This window comes from Eretmochelys imbricata, chromosome 4 (genome assembly GCF_965152235.1).
Source record: "Eretmochelys imbricata isolate rEreImb1 chromosome 4, rEreImb1.hap1, whole genome shotgun sequence".
Classification (NCBI taxonomy): domain Eukaryota; kingdom Metazoa; phylum Chordata; order Testudines; family Cheloniidae; genus Eretmochelys; species Eretmochelys imbricata.
The window spans coordinates 95,236,965-95,258,873 of NC_135575.1; the positions used below are offsets into that span (position 1 = coordinate 95,236,965).

General features: G+C 40.2%; 1 protein-coding gene across 7 annotated transcripts in view; it reads left to right on the forward strand.

Annotated features, from left to right (window-relative positions):
* Positions 1-252: 252 nt before the first annotated feature.
* Positions 253-21,909, forward strand: part of TEC (tec protein tyrosine kinase) — a 92,944-nt gene continuing 71,287 nt past the window's right edge. For 5 of the 7 annotated variants that reach the window (XM_077815685.1, XM_077815683.1, XM_077815681.1 and 2 more), the window contains exons 1-2: positions 253-307; positions 16,140-16,322. In XM_077815685.1, the coding sequence (XP_077671811.1) occupies positions 16,185-16,322 (138 nt within the window). In that variant the 5' untranslated portion in view covers positions 253-307; positions 16,140-16,184. Of the gene's footprint in view, positions 308-12,879; positions 12,926-16,139; positions 16,323-21,909 lie in introns of those variants that run through there. The other 2 variants (XM_077815682.1, XM_077815687.1) reach the window with 2 other exon arrangements.

Genomic DNA, 21,909 nt, shown 5'->3' on the forward strand with positions numbered 1-21,909 from the left:
CTTGGCCGAGGAGGCTGCACCGCGCGCAGGATATAGGAAAAACTTGCAGCTTCCTTTCCCTCAGCGTAGCCGCCTTGTAAAATGAAAGTACATAAGCCCCACCAGGGGGCTGGGCTGCCGGGTTCCGCTCTCCGGCGGGGCAGTGGGAGGAGGAAGAGAAGGGGGGGCCATCTAATTGGTCACCTTCCCCCTCTCCCCCCCCGGGAGGGCTAGGCTTCAAGGCAGTCTCGCTCCGCAACGCCAGTTCCAGGGCTCAGCTTCTTGCAGCAGCAGCAGCAGCAGCGCTCGGCTCAAGCCGCGATCGCAGGTACGGGCAGCGCTGCTGGGTTGGGCGGCTCCTCTTTTCCCACCTGCTGGTACAGGGGGTGGCAGCGAGGTGGGGAGGTGAGGGGCTTAGGTGGAGGAAGCGGACAGTTTGCATCCCCTGGCAAACGTGGGGGAGCTGCTCTAACAAGGAAGAAATAGTTCTGCCGAGGCAACTCCCAGGGTGTGTGCTTCTCTTACCTAGAGGTTTCTCTTTCCGGCTTGGGGCACCTGTGACACCAAGGCTGATTGATGGCTGAGCCATATCCAGGAGGGCTAAGGAAGGGGTAATTGGCCCTAATTCATATCGTGTAGAATGCGCCTAGATTCTGCAGTGATAGATTCATCTGAAATAATAGTTCATTTTAGCTGTTAATGTGTCCCCCCCCTCCCCCGTTGTCTGCGAAGACACGGGAGTAAACAAATAAGTACAATAAGTGATATATCCCACCAGTCAGTGGAAAAAGGCAGACAGGTAAATTATCTGCCTGGCCTGATAGACCTTCATGATCATTTCATAAGCGAGCAATATCAAGAGAGTTTTCTGCTTCTGATAAGGGTAACACTAGTATCACAAATTGGGATAATGTAGATGAAAGGTTTTATCTATGCATTTTTAAATTTGTCTCACTGCAACACCCTCAGCAATCACAGCGGTGTGTATTGTCTCTTATATTACCTAAAATATACCCAACAAATACAGTGTATTTTTAATTTTTTAAGAAATCAGACTTGGATGGTTGTTTACAATGGCTAAAAATGGAAATAAGATAGAACTGATTAACAGTCTTGCTCTGCAACAACATTGTAGTCAGTGGGTGGGATGTCATGATATTATTTTATCTTGTGATTTTTATCAAGTAACTAAGAAAAGAACCAACATCATTGTAGAACCTTTTGGACACACGATTTTTTTTGAAATCTATATAAAAAGTGATTAAAATTACTAAAGTGTGTAGTTTTAGGATTGGTCGATGTACATTGTTTATAAAATTAAACCATGTAAACACAATAAGCTGTAAAATGTTTTACTTTTTATGCAGATGTTTATATCTTCAAATCTAAAAAGATAATGGCTTGTGTAAGACAATGCAACTTTGTACTTCATGCTGTCTAGTCAGTGATTGTGATGAGATTCCTAACTTCTATTAGCCAGTGAGGTCTTACTTGTTTGCTGTTTTCATTTGCCTTTATTTTCTTTGGTCCCCTTTCTTTTCTCACTGCTGAAATTTAAGCCTTAGTTTAAAAATGCTAGAGCATGCATTTGTTTGTAACAAAAGTTAACATTAGCATGTAAACACACAAAAAAATTAGCTCTGCTGCAGAAATGAGATAACCAGATAACGTGGAAGAAATATCAAGACAATAGTATATTAACGGCTGTTGTGATGAAAAAGGCCTGATTTTCCTGTCTGAACATTTTGAGGAATGCACATGACTTTACTAAGAGCTGCTGTATGGTTTGCATCTGTGGCATAAATATTTTCATTACTATGTAGAAGGGCACAAACAATAACTGTTGATTCAAGTAGTCCCAAAATATGGGGTGTTTATATCCTAGAGTTTAGTTCTAGTATATACTTTTCTTAAAAACCTATGGACAAAGTGGTCCAATAGAGTCACGTTGTATAAGCTGTCAACAACCATGGCATGCTGCTACATGTAGTATTTTATGTAATACAAGAGACCAGATCCTTATCCCATTGAAGTAAATGACAGAGCTGCCACTGACAATAAAGGGACCAAAATTTGGCCCTCTTCTCTTCATCCCAATGGGCCCTGTATACATTTGGGGCCAAATTAATTGGTTGTGTAACTGGACAACCCTCTGGAAGTCAACAGAATTGCACCTGTTTTACCAATGCTGAATTTGGCCTCAAAACTTCATATAAAACCTATTGTTCAATAAATAGGCATTTCCACCTCAGAGTATCCTTCTCATAGCCTGTCGTCCCCTGTCCCCCCCCACTCGGTTTTTATACACATTTTAGACTAGAAATATAAAAAAGTAAAAAATTATATTTGGCAGAGTGGGAACGCGGAGAGTCAGCTGGAATGTGTATGTCATTTCTGTCTTTTTTGATAAAACAGGAACCAAATAGCAGTGATTGGTATTTATTTGATTATCACCCTTTCATGCTGGGAATTATAAGTCACCCTCTGCCTCAGACTAAGCCCGTCAGACAATTATTTACAGTAAGGATAATAAAAGCAGAAAAAACACCATGCCATATAAAGCTTTACCCAGAACTAAAACCATGACAAATAATAAGGGTTGGTTTTACAACAGGACAAGAGGAAAAGAGGAGGTTCTACACACAAGGGGTGACAGTAGTCAGAAGAAAACATGCATTTGGAAAAGAAAAACAATTTCAGGTGTTTCTTGAAAGTAGGGTGGGATGGACTGAGATGGGTATCAAGGAAGATTATAGTTCCTCGCTGTAGAGGCCAATACAGCGAAGAGCCTGCTAAAGCATGATGGCAGAATCCCTAAAAAGTGAGAGGTCTACTGAAATGAGGCCTAGAGAGGAATTCCTGAATGTAGAGAGGGTCTACATCCTTACTGAGGTTGCTCATGGTAATTGTATTGTACCACCCAACTACCTAGGTACTTGGGGAGAAAAGATGAATCTTTAGAGGGAAAAAGGGTACTCTGGTTGGCATAGATGACCCCCATCAGAGATCCTTTTAGGGCCAAGGTCAATAAACTATCTAGCTCCTGAACATCAGATTGAGGCAATATCAGTTTTATCTAATAAAATATTTTCTGGTTAAGGGGGAGAGAAATATTTATCTTCATCAGAATTAATCCTCAAAAATGACAGAGAGAAATTTAATGTCCTTTTGCATTTCTTGCTTCTTACACATTTATACTAAGTTGTGTGTATAGAGGAAGTTCCTGGCATTATCTTGTTTTTCATGCATGCATCTGCATGATATTTCATTAGTAAATGGTTGGAACAACTGAAAATTGGATAGATTGTTTAGACTCTGAATAACTGTAGATTATAATTGTGCATGGGAGATCCAGCTATTTTAAATAATTTATTCATTATAAGGCTAGAAGGAACCATTGTGATTATCTGACATGACTTCCTGCATAACACAGGCCATAAGACTGTCTTGAATTAATTCCTTTTTGAACTAGAGCATTATCTTCTGGAAGAAAATCCAATCTAGATTTAAAAAAAATTGCCAGTGATGGAAAAAAAAATCTACCACAACCTTTGGTAGTTTATTCCAATTGTTATTTATCCTTGTTAAAAATTTGCACCTTATTTTTTGTCTGAATTAATTTAGCTTCAACTTCCAGCTGTTGGATCTAATCAGTCCTTTGTCTGCTAGATTGAGGAACCCTTTATTATGGAATTTTTGTCCCCCGTTCAGGTACTTATAAACTATGACGAAATTACCCCATAATATTCTTTATTAAGTTAAATAGATTGAACGCCTAGGCTTAGATCCACAAAGGTACTTAGGTGCCTAAGTCCCAGTTTTAAGTACTATTGTGCAATCCACAAAACCCTTGGCTGCTGCCTACCCCTGTAAGCACCAAAAATTTATTTGCTGCCTGAGTTTTTGCTGTGAAAGTTCCCTAGGTACCCAAGTTTCTGCCTCTGGAAATGTGCACTGCTGCCTCACTCTAGGCATCCAGATGCCTGCTTCCCACCTAAGGCCCCATGTGATCCTCAAACCAGATAAGCAGAGGAACATCTATCTGACCCGTAGAGCTTGATCTGGTAGGTAGCCTCTGAGTATGCCTACCAAATTGGGTCCCATTTAAAACTCTCTGGAGGAGGCACCACGGCACCACCCACCTTATTACTTTTAGCTCATGGTTTAGCACACTCACCTGGGATGTGAGAGACCCAGATTCAATACAGCCCTGTGTCTGATGGATTTTAACAGGGATCTCCCACTTCCTAGGAGAATGCTCTAACTACTGAACTATGGGATATTTTCATGATGGGTCTCTCTTCTGTTGAGGCTGTTCCACTTTGGATAAATAGAGAAGGGGAATTGGACCCTGGTCTCCCACCTACTAAGTGGGTCCCCTAGCCATCAGGCCGTAGAATCACTCTCTCTGGCCTAATCTCATAGTGAGTGCTCTAACCACCAGGCTAAATGTTATAAGGTGGGCACCACAACCTACTCCTCCTCTGGCCATTTTGTGTAGAATGAGGTTGGTACCTAACTCATTCTCACTAGAAACAGCTTAGGCACCTGTCTGACTCAGAGAAGGGTTTCTGGTTGTGGATCACTAGCAGAGATGGGCACCTGCCTGCAGTCCTGACTATCTTTGTGAGACAGGTAGGGTTTAGGACACACCCCTCTTGTAGGTATCTCCCCAGGGACTAGCTTAGGCAGATCCCCACCTTGGATACCGGCTTTTGTAGATTGCATTCTCAGGCACCTATTTCTCCTGTCCCCTTCATTGTGTAGGGAGCCTAGGTGCCCAACTCAGGCTTTGTGGATCCCATTGTTCCAGTAGTTTTCTAGGCACCTACAAGTTAGGCAGTGCAATGATCAGCTTAAGGCACTTTGTGGATCTGGACCCTGGAGTCTGTCATTATCGGGTATATTTTCCAATCCTTTAGTCATTCTTGTGGCTCTTCTCTGAACCGCTCCAATTTATCATCATCCTTCTTGAATTGTAGATAGCAAAACTGGTTTTACACCAGTGCCAAATAGAGAGGTAAAATAACCTCTTGATTCCTACTTGAGATTCCCCCTGTTTATACATCCAAGTATTGCATTAGCTCTTTTAGTCACAGATTTGCACTGGAAAACAAGACTGTATCCAGGTAGCTGCTAGAGACACAATTTGGCTCTCTCAAACTATGTGAACAATTTAGAGGAGTGAACAGATGGTACAGAGGAAAAAGCCTATGTCATACCGAAAACTGTATAAAGAAACACTGTGGTAAAATATGCGTATCACTGGCACTCTTTTGCTAGTTTGATATTGCATGTGGTATGAGTTTTTAAAAATATTTTGGGATGTGGTCTGATTTCTGTATAAGAGTAGAAAGATCAGTGATTATGCTGTTTAAAGTGCTGGTCTACAGAAATAGTTAAATGAAGAGAAGGAAGTAGGGCTTGAGTAAACAGATGATTCAAACAATCTACCTTTGGTAGAAATAATTTTTAAAAAAGTGTTTACAAATAGGGAGTGCCATCCCCATGTCGATTTGAGATAGTGGTTTTTCTGAAGATTTACATCTTGCCCCAAATGTTGCTTCTGGTATGACATTTGTTTGATGTTCCTCAAAGTGTCAGAAAGATTTAAATTGGCCCTTTGTTCTTTGTCAATATAGAATTAGTGAGAAAACCAGCTGTGGAGATGTTACAGGAAATAACTTCCCTACCTTCCAAGCGTGCAACAAGAATTAATATTGAACAGTAGGCCAATTGCTACTGTGCAAACAGCCTTTAGAATTCCCAAAAGGAACAAAACTGCAGACTCTAGTTTATCAGAGTAGACATTTTTCTAGCTCTTGATCACCAGAGCAGCATACAAGAAAAAGGAACTTGCTACAAAGATCACCAGGTTCTCCTCCCAAATTTCAACATTACCTACTTTTTAAGCCTGTGGAGTGCTGCTCTCCCGATCAAGAGAAACTTGTAGTAGAAGAAACCCTGAGGTAGCAATTCTGTCTTTGATTAAATTGTATGGTCAGAATTGCAGAGCTGATAAATTCTGGCTGCTCTACGCTCAGTAGAATCAATGGACTCTGCTCCCTACCATCTTACGTTTCTCTAGCTCAATAAAGTGCCATTACTGGGTGAGCTCACGTCCATATGCATGCTAGTGCTAGCACTCATTCTCCTCTTTTACCAATGAAAATAGGTCCTAGAACAAAATAAATATAGTCTCCCCTTGATTGTGAATGAACAAATAAAATTTACCCACAAATGCAACAAAATCTTCTTACTAGTTCAAATGCGTCTTTCATTTATTGGGTCCTGCTGACAGATATAAAAGGAATGAGCCTCAGCCCCATTTATTCTCACAGCAATTTAACTCTTCCTGCCCAGATTCCTTAACCCTGCAGGCCTGAAATGGAAAACCTGCTTTTGGTCTTGGTTCTACTTGGATAGTCCCTGTCCAGCTGTCCAGGGTTTTCTGCATCCCAGATGAGCATTTTCCCATCACACAAAGTTAATGTTTGTTAGTAGACAAATAAAAAAGGTGTTGAGTTTGTACTATACTTTGTGTATTAATTAGAAATGGGTCTAAGCTGCAAAGTTCAGATTGAAGCTTTTCCATACTTTGGGAGGGTTTGGATCTGGCAAAATCCAATATGACAAAGTGCACGCATAGCTACTGTAGGAATAAAGCCAACCCCAAAAGTTAAAAAAAAAAAAATCGTAAGTGTGCCTAAAAAATTTAGACAATTTTTTACTGCTTCCTGATTTTTGAGCTCCCCTGCCCACTTCAAATGTGTGAGAGACAATTAGTATTGCCAACTCTCTCAAATTTATAGTGAGTAACATAATTCTGGCCACTGATGAAGGAGATTTCTCTAGAAGACATCAGTGAGATTAGGGCCGCATTGTGCTAAGCATTATATAAACAAAGAGTAAGAGACAGTCCTTCCATGAAAAGTTACAATCTAGTGCAAAATGTTATTTGTGAGAGTTAAAATTTTTTTTTATTATATCTCTCTATATATCTATACTGCCCTGCTAATCCTATATTACGTAGTAGACTATTTACTGCTGACACTAAGTTACTTTAACAGGATCTTAAAAATTAGTTTCTAGATAGAGACGTGGACTGAAATAACTCTTGTGAATGAAGTAAGATTCTCTATTTGCAGAAGAGGTGTGGCAATGACATGAACAATAAATATAAAATATTACTTAAGCTATTTTAAAGATTACACACACCATGTATGGTATAAAGAAAAGGAGGACTTGTGGCACCTTAGAGACTAACAAATTTATTTGAGCATAAGCTTTCGTGAGCTACAGCTCACTTTATCAGATGTATGGTATGCGTCTAAATGTTTCAATGTGTATGATTAATATTTAAATTGATAGTCAACAACTGTTTTTCTTTCTTCACTTTTGTGCTCACAGCCATACTAAGGTATTCATGACACCTTTTAAGTGGCAGAGCTTCAGTTCTCTAAGTTCTTTCCAGTTCTCTAAGGTGAATTGCTCACTCACCAGGAACTAGTCTAAAAGCAGGAACTTATTGAAAGTTATTGTAAACATACTTTAGAACAGGGGCTCTCAAACTATTTTCTGGGACCCCCGTTGAAAATATTTCAGGCTCTGATGACCCCCCCCAAACGAAAAAAAAAAAGTAGTGATGACCCCTTCCCCCATACCATTCTTACTTCTGCTGGCAGCAGTGCAGCCTTCAGTGCTGGGCACCTGGCGAGCAGCTGCCACTCTGCAGCCACCCAGCTCAGAAGGCAGTGCAGAAGTAAAGTAGCAATACCATGACCCCCTCCCTCCTACAACTGGTTGGCAACCCCCTTTTGGGTCAGGACCCCCAGCGTGAGAAATGCTATATTAGAGGAACAGTTCAGGTACAAAAAACAGAGCTATTGGGGTCAGGGGTTATACTGATTCCAAATCTCACATAATCTGTTCCTAGTTTTCCCTTGTGCATGCCACATGACCACTACACAATATACTGTGAATAATGGTCTCTGCTTGAGAAAGACTGGAACAACAAGGGGATTTATGGTTAATCAGGACTAGAGTATGATGCAAGAGTTGTATACCAGCAGTATTTACTACTCCTGACACTACTGTTAAAGAGCCATGATTCCCTCTCTTTCATAAGCACTAGACTCATTCACAAACTCATCTTCTTGAAATAGATCAGCTGATTCTAGCAAACAAAGAACAATATGATGAGAAAAATGTTGCTAATTGTATAGCTCTCGGGGAATATTTTTCATGCTCCTACTTTTCTAAGTACCTGACTGTTTTGTTTGGTTTTTAATTTTTTGTACCAAGTAGGTAAAGAATATCACAAATACAAGAGGGGATCTGATTTGAACATAGCAGTTAAAGGCAAAATAGTCTGAGTAACTTTATACATATTACAGGGCTTTTACCTGTGAGAAGAAAGCCAAAACTAGGATTGTTTAGCCCAAAGAGAATGAGTAAGAACTCTTTTTTAAAAAAAGATTGAGATAATAAAATCTGATCAGTCCCTCCTTTTTCCATTATTCCATAATATGAAAACAAGGGTTGCTCCAAGTTAATAGCAGGCATATTTAAAACATAAAGAAAAACTTCATACATGATGATTATTTTCTCTTTATTTTCAAGTGTGGCAATGAGAGTGGTGCTGCAGAAGGCACAAAATAAGTCACTCAGTTCTCAGCCCAAAGTATTTTCCATCCATGAGGCAAAATGAAGAAGGCACCCTAGGGAGCTGAGAGGAAAGAATAACTTGTAGTCAGCCTGGGGAAATCCTATGACCTATTGCAGGAGGTCATAGTCAAGAGTTGTGGCTTTAACAACAAAGAGTATGGATAAATTTATGACCATTTGTAATTAAACATGCTAAGATAAGAGGAATCACATTTCATGCTATCAAGTGTAAACTCTTAATTTCAGGGATCAAGAGGGAACCTCCATATTGCTTTTCCCACTTAAGTGTGGATATATTTCACCTTTTATGGAGGCAAGTAATGTAAACCACTGTTAGAGGCAGGATACTGGATATGATGAATCACTGGTCCAGTCTGATAAGGTGAAACACATCCATGCAGCCTGACTCTTTAAGAGAGACTACCTCTAATTTTCAGAATTGCATTGGCCATTTATCCCCTCTGATAATTGAAAAAGCTCTTTGGCCTGGATCGGATCTTGAGCTATTTTTACTCGATTGTGACTATTGTCTTGAATGGAGTTACTCCTGATTTACACTGAATTAAATGAGAAAAGAACCAGGGCTTTGTGTCCCGTGTACTTCAATGGCGTTCAAAGGCATGTGTTTATCTCCTCAAGTCTGTATATAGCGTACCACAAGCTTAAAAAACAAAAAGTGTAGTTGTGAAAAACATAGTGCCCCACTCCCTGGGAATGTGTGTTTGTGTTTTGCCATCAGAAAGAACAGTGTGGTTTTCACCCTGAAATCCCACTCATCTGAGAGAATCTGCTAGAGGCAAAGTTGCCCTTGCAAATAATGCAATTCATGTGTACTGTGGACAATTATATCTAGTAATCCAATTTACACACAGGCCCATTTTCACACAGATTGAGATTTTGCACATCTTTGGGTACAGTTTTGAAGTCTGTCTTAAAATTTGACTGAGTCACATTTTTGCTGTTTAAAATAAAACTAGCATGTGTCAGAGAGGAGTGGGAGTTTGAGAGTTTCATCAAAAGCAAACCAACGTGTTTTGACTTCTCCTTTCTGGTAGCATTAATACACTTAAAATCTCCCTTTGTGCATTTTTTTTTCTGTTTCCACTTTTGAAATCATATGACAGACTTCGGTAACAACCAGTTTGTTATATTTATATGAAATTTACCTTTAATAGATTTTTTAAAATTTGTTTATCGGTTTCATACAATATACTAGCAGACTGAGTACAGAGGTAGAAGGCTTACTGCTTTTCACCTCTTAACTAACATAGGACCCAGTTCTGCAATCCTTACTCATAATGAGTGGTAGTTACTCACAGGACTAATCCCACACTGGCTACTCATGAGTAACTACTACTCAGTGTGAGTTAGGGTTGCAGATTTGGGATCAGAATTGGGATATCTGTACGTGCTACGAAACCGTACCCATCCAAACTTTCTACAAAATCAATTCTTTAAATTGAAGCAGGAAAGTTAACATGATAAACATAATATTTAGCCTATTATGTAAACAGCAGTCCCAGACTGATGGTATTTTCAAGCAATTCATTTGTCTGACTGGCAAAACAAAGCTTGGAGAAGAACAGTTGTGCAGGATAGGAGGAGGAGAGATTTAAAAACCAGTTTCTGGATGGGAGCTCATCAGTTAAGCATAGTGGCTTTGCTCCACAGAACATGAATTACCAGATAAATAATGAGCAGTACTTGGGGCACCTTAGAGACTACCAAATTTAGTCTCTAAATCCCCACCATTAACCACAGCCTGGACCAGTCCATACAAGAGATCCACTTCATGGACACTACAGTGCAAATAAGTGATGGTCACATAAACACCACCCTATACCGGAAACTTACTGACTGCTACACTTACCTACGTGTCTCCAGCTTTCATCCAGACCACATCACACGATCCATTATCTACAGCCAAGCTCTAAGATACAACCGCATTTGCTCCAACCCCTCAGACAGGGACAAATACCTACAGGATCTCTATTAAGCGTTCTTAAAACTACAATACCCACCTAGTGAAGAGAAGAAACAGATTGGCAGAACCAGAAGGGTACCCAGAAGTCACCTACTACAGAACAGGTCCAACAAAGAAAGTAACAGAACGCCACTAGCCATCACCTAGAGCCCCCAAGTGAAACCTCTCTAGCACATCATTAAGGAGCTACAGCCTATCCTAAAGGACAATCCCTCACTCTCACAGACCTTGGGAGACAGACCAGTCCACACTTACAGTCAGCCCCCCAACCTGAAGCCAATGCTCACCTGCAGCTACACACCACACAACAAAAAACACTAACCCAGGAACGTATCCCTACAACAAACCCCGTTGCCAACTCTGTCCACATATCTAGTCAAGGGACACCATCATAGGACCTAGCCACATGAGCCACACCATCAGGGGCTCGTTCACCTGCACATCTACAAATGTGATATATGCCATCATGTGCCAGCAATACCCCTCTGCCATGTACATTGGCCAAACCGGACAGTCTCTATGCAAAAGTGTAAATGGACACAAATCAGACATCAAGAATTCAACCATTCAAAAACCAGTCGGAGAACACTTCAATCTCCCTGGAGACTCAGACTTAAAAGTGACAATTTCTCAACAAAAAAACCCAAAAACTTTCCAAACCAGACTTCAGCGAGAAACTGCAGAACTGGAATTAATTTGAAAATTTGCAGTTTGATGGACACCATCAAATTAGGCCCGAATAAAGACTGGGAGTGGATGGGTCACTACAAAAACTAATTTCCCCATGCTAATTTCCCCCTACTGTTATTCACACCTTTTTGTCAACTGTTTGAAATGGGCCACCCTGATTACATTGGCCTCATTACCACTACAAAAGTGATTTTTCCTCCTGTTGAGAGTAGCCCACTTCCTCTTTAATTGAATTGTCTCGTTAGCACTGACCCTCCACTTGGTAAGGCAACTCCCATCTTTTCATGTACTGTGTATATATACCTGCCTTCTGTATTTTCCACTCCATGCATCTGAGGAAGTAGGTTTTAGCCCATAAAAGCTTATGCCCAAATACATGTCAGTCTCTAAGGTGCCAGAAGTACCCCTCGTTGTTTTTGCTGATACAGACTAACACAAAACCTACCAGATAAATGTTATCATACCTAAGGTGGGGTCAAAACTTGGAAAAAATATATAGAGTTCAGTTGGGTTTTATTTTTGGTTTTGCTATTCTGGCTAATAACATTCAGATTTGTGTCAAACATATTTCCGGTAACCTTTGAGATTGTTGGTGGAAGGTTTATTTCCACTGTTTTTCTGAACCATTCTGTCAGATTTCATCTTGCACAAATGTCTGTATGGTTCATCAAAAAGTGAAAATCCAGTAGGACATTATTTAGATGTAAAAAGGTGCAGGCCAGATTTGGCTGCCTTATCCCCTTGCTATTTATTGGAACATCCACTCTGAAATGCTTATCATCCCTATGAAGCTTAACATTACACTTTGAAAACATTTCTTCAGCTGGTATAAATGCTTTAAATTTCATCACCAAGCTCACAGTGAATAATTGTTTCAATGAGAGACTACAATTCAATGGTTGGGAATGGGAGTAGGAGATCTGGGTTCCAGGACCAGCTCTACTTCTGACTCGTAACATGACACTAGTCAGATTTCTCACTCTCTCCATGTCTTTTCCCCATCTGGAAAAGGGGAATGCTGATATGCATCTTTGTAAAGAGCTTTGATCTCTACAGATGACAAGAGCTGTATAATAGTATTTAACATGTATATTGACAGATTTAGGAGTAAGGTTCTCACCTATTGGTATTTGTTACGAGGAACCAAATAAGCATGTTGTGATGCCATGCCAGTACACTTGCATGTCTGCCTCATGTAAAGTTGACTCATTGCATATTGACACAAAGTTTTGACACCTAAAATAAGGTTGGAAGGTATTAATGGCTTGATTTTTCAGAGGTGCTGAGCATTGCAACTGCCACTGATTTCTATGGTAGTTGTGGGTACTCACAAACTCTGCAAATTAGATTATAATTGCTACCACGTGAGATAGGCCTGCAAGAACTGGGGCAGATCCTTGACAACAGGTATTGTGAAAATCGGGAAGGGTGGCAACCTGAAACTCACAACTGGCTGGAACAAGATGAGTGATGTGTCAACGGAGGGCAGTTTCAGTTTCTAAATAATGATTTAATAAGTAGTAGAATGCTTGAACGAAGTTGCAGAAGGAAGAATCAAAATCTGCAGTGATGAAGCACAGGTATTGATATTTTGGTGCCTTACAAGTAAGTTAGATTGTGTGGACTCTTCTAAGAACTATTACTATTCTGAAAAGGAAAGTTTAAAAATAATGTGTGAGGATTTAGTTATGCTGACTCATTTTTAGGAGTGGAAGTTGTGGATAAAAAGCCCCCGCTGCCTGAAAAATGTACAGTTATGTAATCAGCTACAGATTCTACAATAGATCCTGCTAAGCTCCTCAAATAGTAATATATTGTTAGAATAATGGGGAGTTGGTTCCTAATTATAGGGGTGTGCATTAAACAATGTTTGTGTAAATAATCACCAGTAGCAAACAGGATTGTGTTTCCACAGGGTTGACAGTGACTGATCTTTTTTAGAAAAAATGCATTGTCTTTGTTTAAAGTATTTTTTGTGGTTTAGGACTGTTCTGATTTAGTGGTGGCTGGCAATGCAGTTTTGAAATCCCAGTTAATTTTGCTTTTGTCTTACATGCCTCTGTAGGTTTTAAATGCTTAAAACAGAATAGAATTATGGGATTACAAACTGAGGCAAATATTGATTGGTATCACTTTCACCTGCCATCTGGAACAGCAATTAGTTTAACAGAACACAGTGGGGGCGAGAGAGAGAGAGACACACTGAAATTGGGAAAGGGAGGAAGAAATTGTAGACAGGAATATTTTAAGATGGACTGCAGTCAGCACTGAATATTTTTTAAGTCATTGAAGAATTTGTATTTTCTTACCTATCCTTCTCCTATCAACTCTGTGTCTGATCTTTTCTTTTTTAAAAAGGAGTGTCAAACTGATCCCCAAATTTGATGCTTGAGTAAGTGATGTGAGCAGATAAGACGAGTGCTAGCTATAATAATCTTTCTTCACCACAGGAAAGCAGTTTTATCAAATGATCAGCAAAATGAAGTGTGTGTGTGTGTGTGATTATATATATATATATATATATATAAAATCTATCACACACGCACACACTTTTCATATATATGCCTGTGCATGCATGAGTGAGAGAGGGAGAAAGGTCTTGTTACTCTTTAGCCAGCTATATATTTATAAGAATATAAAAAGTACCACTTCAACTTTTATCACCTTTTAGATGTAAATTTCTAATCTGTTTTCATAGTTTTTAAATTTACATGTAAACCCTGGACTCATTTTATAGTAGATGCACAAATATACAGTACTTTGAGAGGATGGAATAGCTGCTGTGAGTGAATCTATATCTGTGCAGGTGAGCAGGTAGAGATGTATGGGGAGGGGGGTAAGAGAGCTGGTAGAACAAACAACAAGGGACACTCAGTGACAGGACCAGACTAGTAGAAGAGGTGAAGGTTATAATTTCACATGCTGTCACCATAAATGATGTAACATTAAACAATTTTTAAAATTTATTAACTATTTGGGTCTAGATGGAGACTAAAGCAAAAGGTGGACTGGGCAGTGACATAGAAGGCACCCAAATTTTGTTTAAAATTATTATAATGTAATATTTGAGAGGGTTTGTAGCTTTTTGAATATTTTTAGCACAGTATTGAGAGATTGGTCATTTTATCCATTCTATATCTGTTTAGTTCACCAAGAATTTATAAGGACAAACTTACATATATTTCCTGAATGAATTTTGAAACATTCAGTTGTGCAATGATGTGCTAATGGACTTGGACACTGAACTCCCTTTCTCATTAATGGGAAGGCCTTTGCCTCCAGGCACATGATAAATAACAGCCATAAATTAGAACCTTTAGAAAGCTGAAGACGCCTGTTTATAGGTGGAAGGGAAAAATTCTCACTTGTTGATTTGGGGAACTTTCAGTATTTGCCTAGAGCTTTTTTTTTTTTTTCCAAACTTTGACATTTCCAGTCACTAGTGCCTCATGTGAGAGCTCATTTTTAATCTTAGACTTCACAAGACATTTTGGCCCAAATTTTCAAACACGTCCACTAATATTGGGTGCTTTAGTTTTGGGGCGCTCAACTTGAGATATTGAAGACCCAACTTCCAGAGACATTGAACACCCACAACTCCATCTGACTGGTACCAATTACAGTGGGAAGACTATTAAACAGGTCTGATATCTACATAAAGACTGTGTGAGTTCACTGATAAGGATTTTTAAAGGTGACTAGCAATTCTGAGTGCCCCAATTGTTAGGTGCCCAATTTGAGACACTTTTTAAAGGGGCCTGATTATGAGAACCAGGTACTAGGCACTTTGTGAAATTGGACACCCAAAAATTGATGTACCCCAAATCACTAATCATTTCTGAAATCTTGTCCAATATAATTTGAGGTGAATTTTCAAAACATGATCTCTATTACATATTCACTTTTTGTATATTACCATTTATGCATACAAATAATATGCAAAATTACATGTGCAAAAATGGAGGCCATTTTGAAAATGTGGCCCAGTGTATCTAAAATAAATGTCAGAACAAATTGGTACCGATTGTGCCACTTTTCTTTTGCCTTGTATCCCTATCTTGAATTCCTGCCTCTGAACAATAGTTTCCTGTTGAATTTATGATGTCTATTAAAAAATATGAACCGTGAGAGAGTTATAAAAATAATGAGCATGAAATTTTTTTTTTCCAACTGCTGAAACTGTCATAGGAACAGTAGGAAGGAACTGTTATTCATATAGACTTCTTATTGTGCAACAGTTTTAAATGGTTATTTATCTGAAGTATTTCTCAAGGTTTATGGGGAGTTATTTAGAGATAACATCTCAGTAAAGCCTCTAGTACACACCAATCCTCTGCATATGATCTCTTACACCAGCCTTGGCTGATTAACAGTCTCTGATGTACTGTCCAAATTTTAAATAAAATTCATGCCTAGCCTTAAGAGTGAATATAGAATTGTAGCTCATGGAGACTGTAGATCTAAGCATGTGATATTCCATTTTGATCCATATGGTATCCATACACAAGATATGGGGTGCTGCAATGAACTTAATTTTTTGTCAGTCAGGTACAGCCCTCAGGCTCCTGGCAATGTGCCAATGTAGCCCTCAGTTGAACAGTGTTTGAACATTCCTGTCTAATAGTTAACTTTTGTTAATTTCCAGGATGTTGGATCAGAGTTATATTTTCCAAAGTTTTCAGGTAGCTTCACTTGCTAGCACCATCCCTTTTCAATGCAACAATACAAACAGTCTATATTAATCTATAGGCCTCTTTTTCACCCAAAAGTCTAATATAGTATAGTAAAGCTCTCTTCTCTCCCTCCTCCCCCTTTACAGGATTTGATATTCAATGGCTGGAAACAGAGATATCAAGTGGCCAAAATGAATGTGAACCCTATCTTAGAGGAGGTTCTGATTAAAAGATCACAACAGAAGAAAAGAACTTCTCCCTTAAATTACAAAGAAAGGCTTTTCGTGCTTACAGAATCAATGTTGACATACTATGAAGGTCGAGCAGAGGTAGGAGATAAGGTTTTATATTCCATTGCCTTTGTTCTTTCTTGAGAAAAAGACTTGCTTTTTTGTATTAATGGTTTTCTTCCTGTAATATATTGAATCTTTTCTGTTCTGGGAGGTGTGATAGCTGTGGGTGCTACTGAATGGGTATTATCCATCACTTCCCTGATGGATAGCACAGATTTATGGAGACTTAAATGATCAATCCATTCAAAAACAAGTGTAAACAAGGATCTAATCAAAGACTCTGTCAACTATTAATCCATAAAATGATTTTAATACCACTTTCTGAGAAGTATTTAAGCCAGGATGATAATCTCAGCCTCCTGAGTACTGTGTTAGAAAGGCTTAAGCTACAGCAGGAAGTTTAAAGGTACCATTTCCTACAGGGCACTACAACCGCTGTTGAGTACTACAACCCCTGTTGAGCCTAAGACTCCCACATGTCTTCTTTGCAGAGTTAGTATAGGCACTCATGCAAGTACTCCCTCCAACCCCCCATGCACACATTAATATCTCCCACCTGAGTTAGGTGGTGTTTTCAACCTGGGCTAGCAGACACTCCTCAGGATAAGGGTTAGAGCCTGGCTTCTGCCTTTGATCAGGCTGGTAACCTGCCCACTTTTCACTGAGCACGCTAGCTAAATCACTCAAGGGCTGATATTCCTCCAGTGCCTTCCCACAATTTCCACTTTGTGCCCAGAAGGACTGACAAGTTCTCAGAGTTCACTGTGAAAGAACTATAGAGTTCAGCACAAAGAACCATGGATTATGCCCCCAGAATCTTAGCAACACACACTGTCGAGCACAGCACTAGTGAGGACACAGTAACTTGGGTATGACTTTGCAGTATAACCGCTCACACCCAGGCTAACTCTGCAGCAAAGACACACCCAAAGAGACAGGAACCAGTAGCATGCACTAAGACAGAGAATACAGTCAGGCTACATTACAGCAGCAATATTGTGTTTGCTTCATACATTATTAGATACAAGAGACTACATTACAAGAACATTGAGATTGCAAAAATCTAGCATTTTGCAAAAGTTAGGAAAGGCCAGGATTAAAATTGCTTGTAGCCTTGTCTACTGTACAACCCCATGTAGACCTTTTCCCCCTTATCTGCAGACTTTACTTCCCTTTGAATTTAGTTCATGTAAATGTAAGGAATGTGGCTAAATGGCCAATATTGGGACCCAAGCTTTTCTTGGTGTGTGTGTGTGTGTGTGGTGGGGGGGTTAGGACACTGCCCCTTGCTGCTGCTCTTGGGGTACCAAGGACCCTGTTAGTGGCCCAGGAAGGTGGTAGAGGAGGGAAGGGGTCTGGTTTGCCCCTCACTCTGAGCTTCAGTCCCTCTCAATCCCTGCAGGTTTCTTACCCTCTTCAGTAGAGTTACCCTCAGTCCTTGACACTGGGGGAGGGAGTCTCTCTGTCCTGCTGGGGCAGAGTCATAGAATATCAAGGTTGGAAGGGACCTCAGGAGATCATCTAGTCCTCAGGAGTCTCCCTTCCTCTGACTCTCTAGTCTCTCACCTCTAAGCAACAAACCTCCAAACTCCAGTCCTCTCTCCTTCCTCACAACCCCTGATTGCTTTAATTGACTACAGGTGCTCCAAATAACCTGTAGTAACCTTTCCTAGTCTACAGGGAACTACGCTTTGGTTATCCTAGGGTTTATATGTCTCCTCTCTGCTAGTACTCCCTGACCCTGCTGTATCACAGGAGAAACAGTATTTGATGTGAATAACTCAAGATAAGCCAAATTTTTCTCTCCTTTACACTGGTCTACTCATTTAACTGTGGTTACTGAAACGAAGCAGAACACAAGCTTGTTCTTTGCTACACTGGTAGCTGAATCATTGTGAGCACCAATTCAGCTATGGTCAGCAATAAGTAATTTTTGTAGCATAGACAAATTCTCTCACCCTCAAGTGAGCTCTGGAATCATTTTTATCAGACAACCTACACCTGATATGGACAAAAATATCCTCAAAATCAAAGGCTGGATTCTCTGCTCCACTAAGACCACTTTGTGCAGTTTAAGCAGCAGAAACTAGCCTTAAATGGCTGGAGATAGCCAGTGGAGAATTCCTTCTGTGCTTCCACCTGCAGAAAGTTGGTGGAGGTGGCTCTCTTGCCTCCTATGTCAGATGCCCCATCCAGGGCATAAGGGGAAGGAGGGGCACAACAGGGCATGGTGGAGCAGAGTGCCACTGTGCCTGATTCTCTACTGGATAATAGTGTATTACAAAGTTTATACCAGTTGCAGAATTTAGAGTAGGCCCCTTGCTGCTCTAACTTCCGCTGGGGCATGCAGCCAAAGATCAGAGAGATGCAAGTGGATCCCAGCAGCCACCACTCTCCACTAGAGAGCAGAGCTTAGACATAGTGGAGGATCAAGGCCCAGATGTATACTTGTATTACTATATTGACTACAGAGTTCACAGGTGTACTTGTCTTGGGACAAGGATTAATCCCTCAATTTTCTGTGCACATGGCTTTGGTTTCAAAAGCTTCTTGGAACAGTTACCTAACCATGCATGTCTTGTCTCAGTTAACTAATGGCTCAAAATAAAGGTGAAGTTAACTAACACCTTTTCACTGCCACCCTGAGGAATCTCTCTTTTTTGACTGAAATTCTTTTGGATACTAATTGGGCTTCCATTGATTTGACTCAGAGTATTATCTGAAGCAATTTTGCATTCTCTCTCTCTGGGTACTAAGTTTGGTGAGACAGGGTACATATTTTTCAAAAACTTCATTTTAACAATATTTCTGCTGTATAGTAAATAGAAAGGATTGACACGTGAAGGCCTCTCTGAAACACTGATGTTAGTGGTCCTTTGTGTCACTGAATAAGTGAAGTGGAAGAGAGTCTGTTTTTTAGATTTCTGGCAGAGGTTGTAGATTTTTATCTGCAGTAAGTTAGTTGATGGTATATCTATGAACTAGATCATGTAGACAAACCTGATGATTCAATACTAAAGTAGTCACAGTGCCTCTGGTTCTTATATCTTTACTGTATTATAGTAGAACAGTTGAAGGGTTTCTGCTCAATCAGTTATCTGGTTGAAGTACAGTGGTTGAGTTTTTGGGCATTGTTAATAAAGGATAGATATGGATATGGCACAGAGCTAAACTGCAGGTTAGGGCTGATGTTTACAGTTAAGGTTGATGAGTAAGACTGGGAAATTATCAAGAGGATACCAGGGTATCTCCTTATACGCTCAGTTGCAGTGGTACCAGTCTCCGTCAAATGTGACATATTTAAGAACTCTGGGCCATCTTCTGCTGTTGGATGCACATGCACAACTCCCCATGTAGCCAATGAAGCTGAGGCCTGAAATTCTGACGCAGTGTTTGCCTGAGGAATAACTGAGTAAAAAATGAATGAGGAGCCCGGGACTTGACCTTAGTTCAATAACTGGGCCAATCCATTAAAATGGACTCAATTAGTTAATATGCACAAGAGAAATGGTGGGTGGTTCATGACTGTAAGTAAAGAAACAAAATTAGATACAGAGTATGTCTGGTAATAGAAGTGGAATATTATATATATTTATAACAACAAAAGGGAGCCAACCATAGAGAAATGTTATTCTTGTAATGCAAGTGTGTATTCTAATGAACTGTACTGTATGCAATCATCAATTGGAGTAGGACTGATCCTTTTCACCATAAGCTGTGCAGAACACAGATTCTGTTCTTGGTGTGACATGTCCTACCTATGATAATGTGTCACAATGCTATTTAAATAATAAAAGCTGTCTAATAGCTGTGATTGAACAATACATTAAAACACTTTTTTATTTAATAATTTGTTCTTAACCTGCTAATTGTCTCTTTATATCCATCCTTAAGCAACTTAGTCACAACAGACATATCAGGAAGGTGGTATTCATGGTGAATCTGGATTCTGCTGTCCTCTTAACAATATAAAACTAGTAATGAAGAAGCTTACACTGTGAAATACTGTTGAAACAGAGATGATATGCAGTGCTTAAAGTGTGTGTGTGTGGGGGGGGGTCCACAGACCTGCCATAAATAAATAAATAAAATATTGAGATGGTCACTGAAGAGCATACTCAAAGCACTGTCTTACCAAAGCTGCTCCTGCTCCCAGAGAGCCCTCCCCCACTTCACTGATACACTAATCATAAAATGAGTGCTTTATCAGTAAAACAAATCTGTATCACCGGGAAAGAGGGAGTGTTTTGCAGTTTAGTTGCAGCAGCCAGGTTTTAAAAAGGGAAACCACATACAGTACACTGCACGAAACTTTGGGGAGGGAAAATTTGGGCCAAGTACATTGGGGCAAAGCCTCAGACTTAGGAATAGTACCCAGGGAATTTTAGTGTTCCTGGTAAACAGATAGGATCTTTAAAGGTTTAATTTCTTCAAAATATCCTGCTTTTACAGAAAACAAGGAGAACAAAGAGCTTTATAAAAGATAACAAGGGAAAAAGAAGGACACAAAAAAATCTCAACAGTGGAGGTAGATACCCAGGATAACTTTAGCTCAATATGTTGTGGTGAGAAATTTAAGAACTAGTTAGAGAAGAAGGAGGTTATAGTTAAAGATGACTTCCATTTTTGGCTCAGATACTGTGAAACTGTTGTGTGGGTGCTGGAAGGATCGCGTGACTGCCTTACAGGATTGTACTAACAAGAAGATGCACAAGTAAATCAGTGATGGATTAAAATCCCCAAAACCTCACTAAGTTGTTGTGGAAAGAATCCTTACAGTCAATTTTTACATTGCAAAAGTGGCCAGTCAGAGCTGAAGATGATTGATCTAATCTGTAAAGATAAAAAACTTTCCAGAGATCTGCTCATCAAACAGGTGCAGGAGATGGAGGTAGGGAAATGGCTGTTGCCCTCATTTTAAAAACCTGAGTATGTTCACAGCCAGGGATGCCAGATAGGCAGTGCAGAGGGGGCGGGCAGCTGCTCCCCTGAGGAGCAGTCCTGGGTTGCAAATGAACTGTCTACTGGCTCACCTGAGCATGAAGGCAGCCTGCTAGTGCTCTGAGTGGACCCCAGGGTTGCTTCAGAGCCCTGTTCTCACAGAAGAGCTGTGATTGACCCACAGCGCTGTCAGGCACTGCCGCTCTGGGTGGGACAAGGCACAAGTAAATCAGTGCACCCTGTGTACTTGTAGCTGGTGAGTCAGACTGCTTGGAAGAGGGGGTGGAATGAGGACCCCCCTTCATCCCTTGCTCTCTCTATGGATGTGTGATTGAGGGAGCTATCTGATGGGGGCACTGCCTGGTGATTGAGGTAGAGTATAGCGGTGGGAGGCATTGCTAGGTGATCTGGGGGTGAGTACAGGGGCATTGCTTGGTGGGGGGCACTGCCAGGTGATTTGAGGTGAGTATGGGGTGAGGGCACTTTGGGGTGGGGGGCACTTGCAGGTGACTTGTATGGAGGTGGGAGGCACAGCTGAGTGATACAGGAAATAATCACAAAAAATGCTTCTGAAACAGACAAATTTTTACAGCTTAACCTTCAAAAAATCTTTTTTCAGCAGGAGCCCCTGCTGAAAGTTGCCCTCTCCTATTCAAATGTGAAATGGCAGACCGTTTCATGG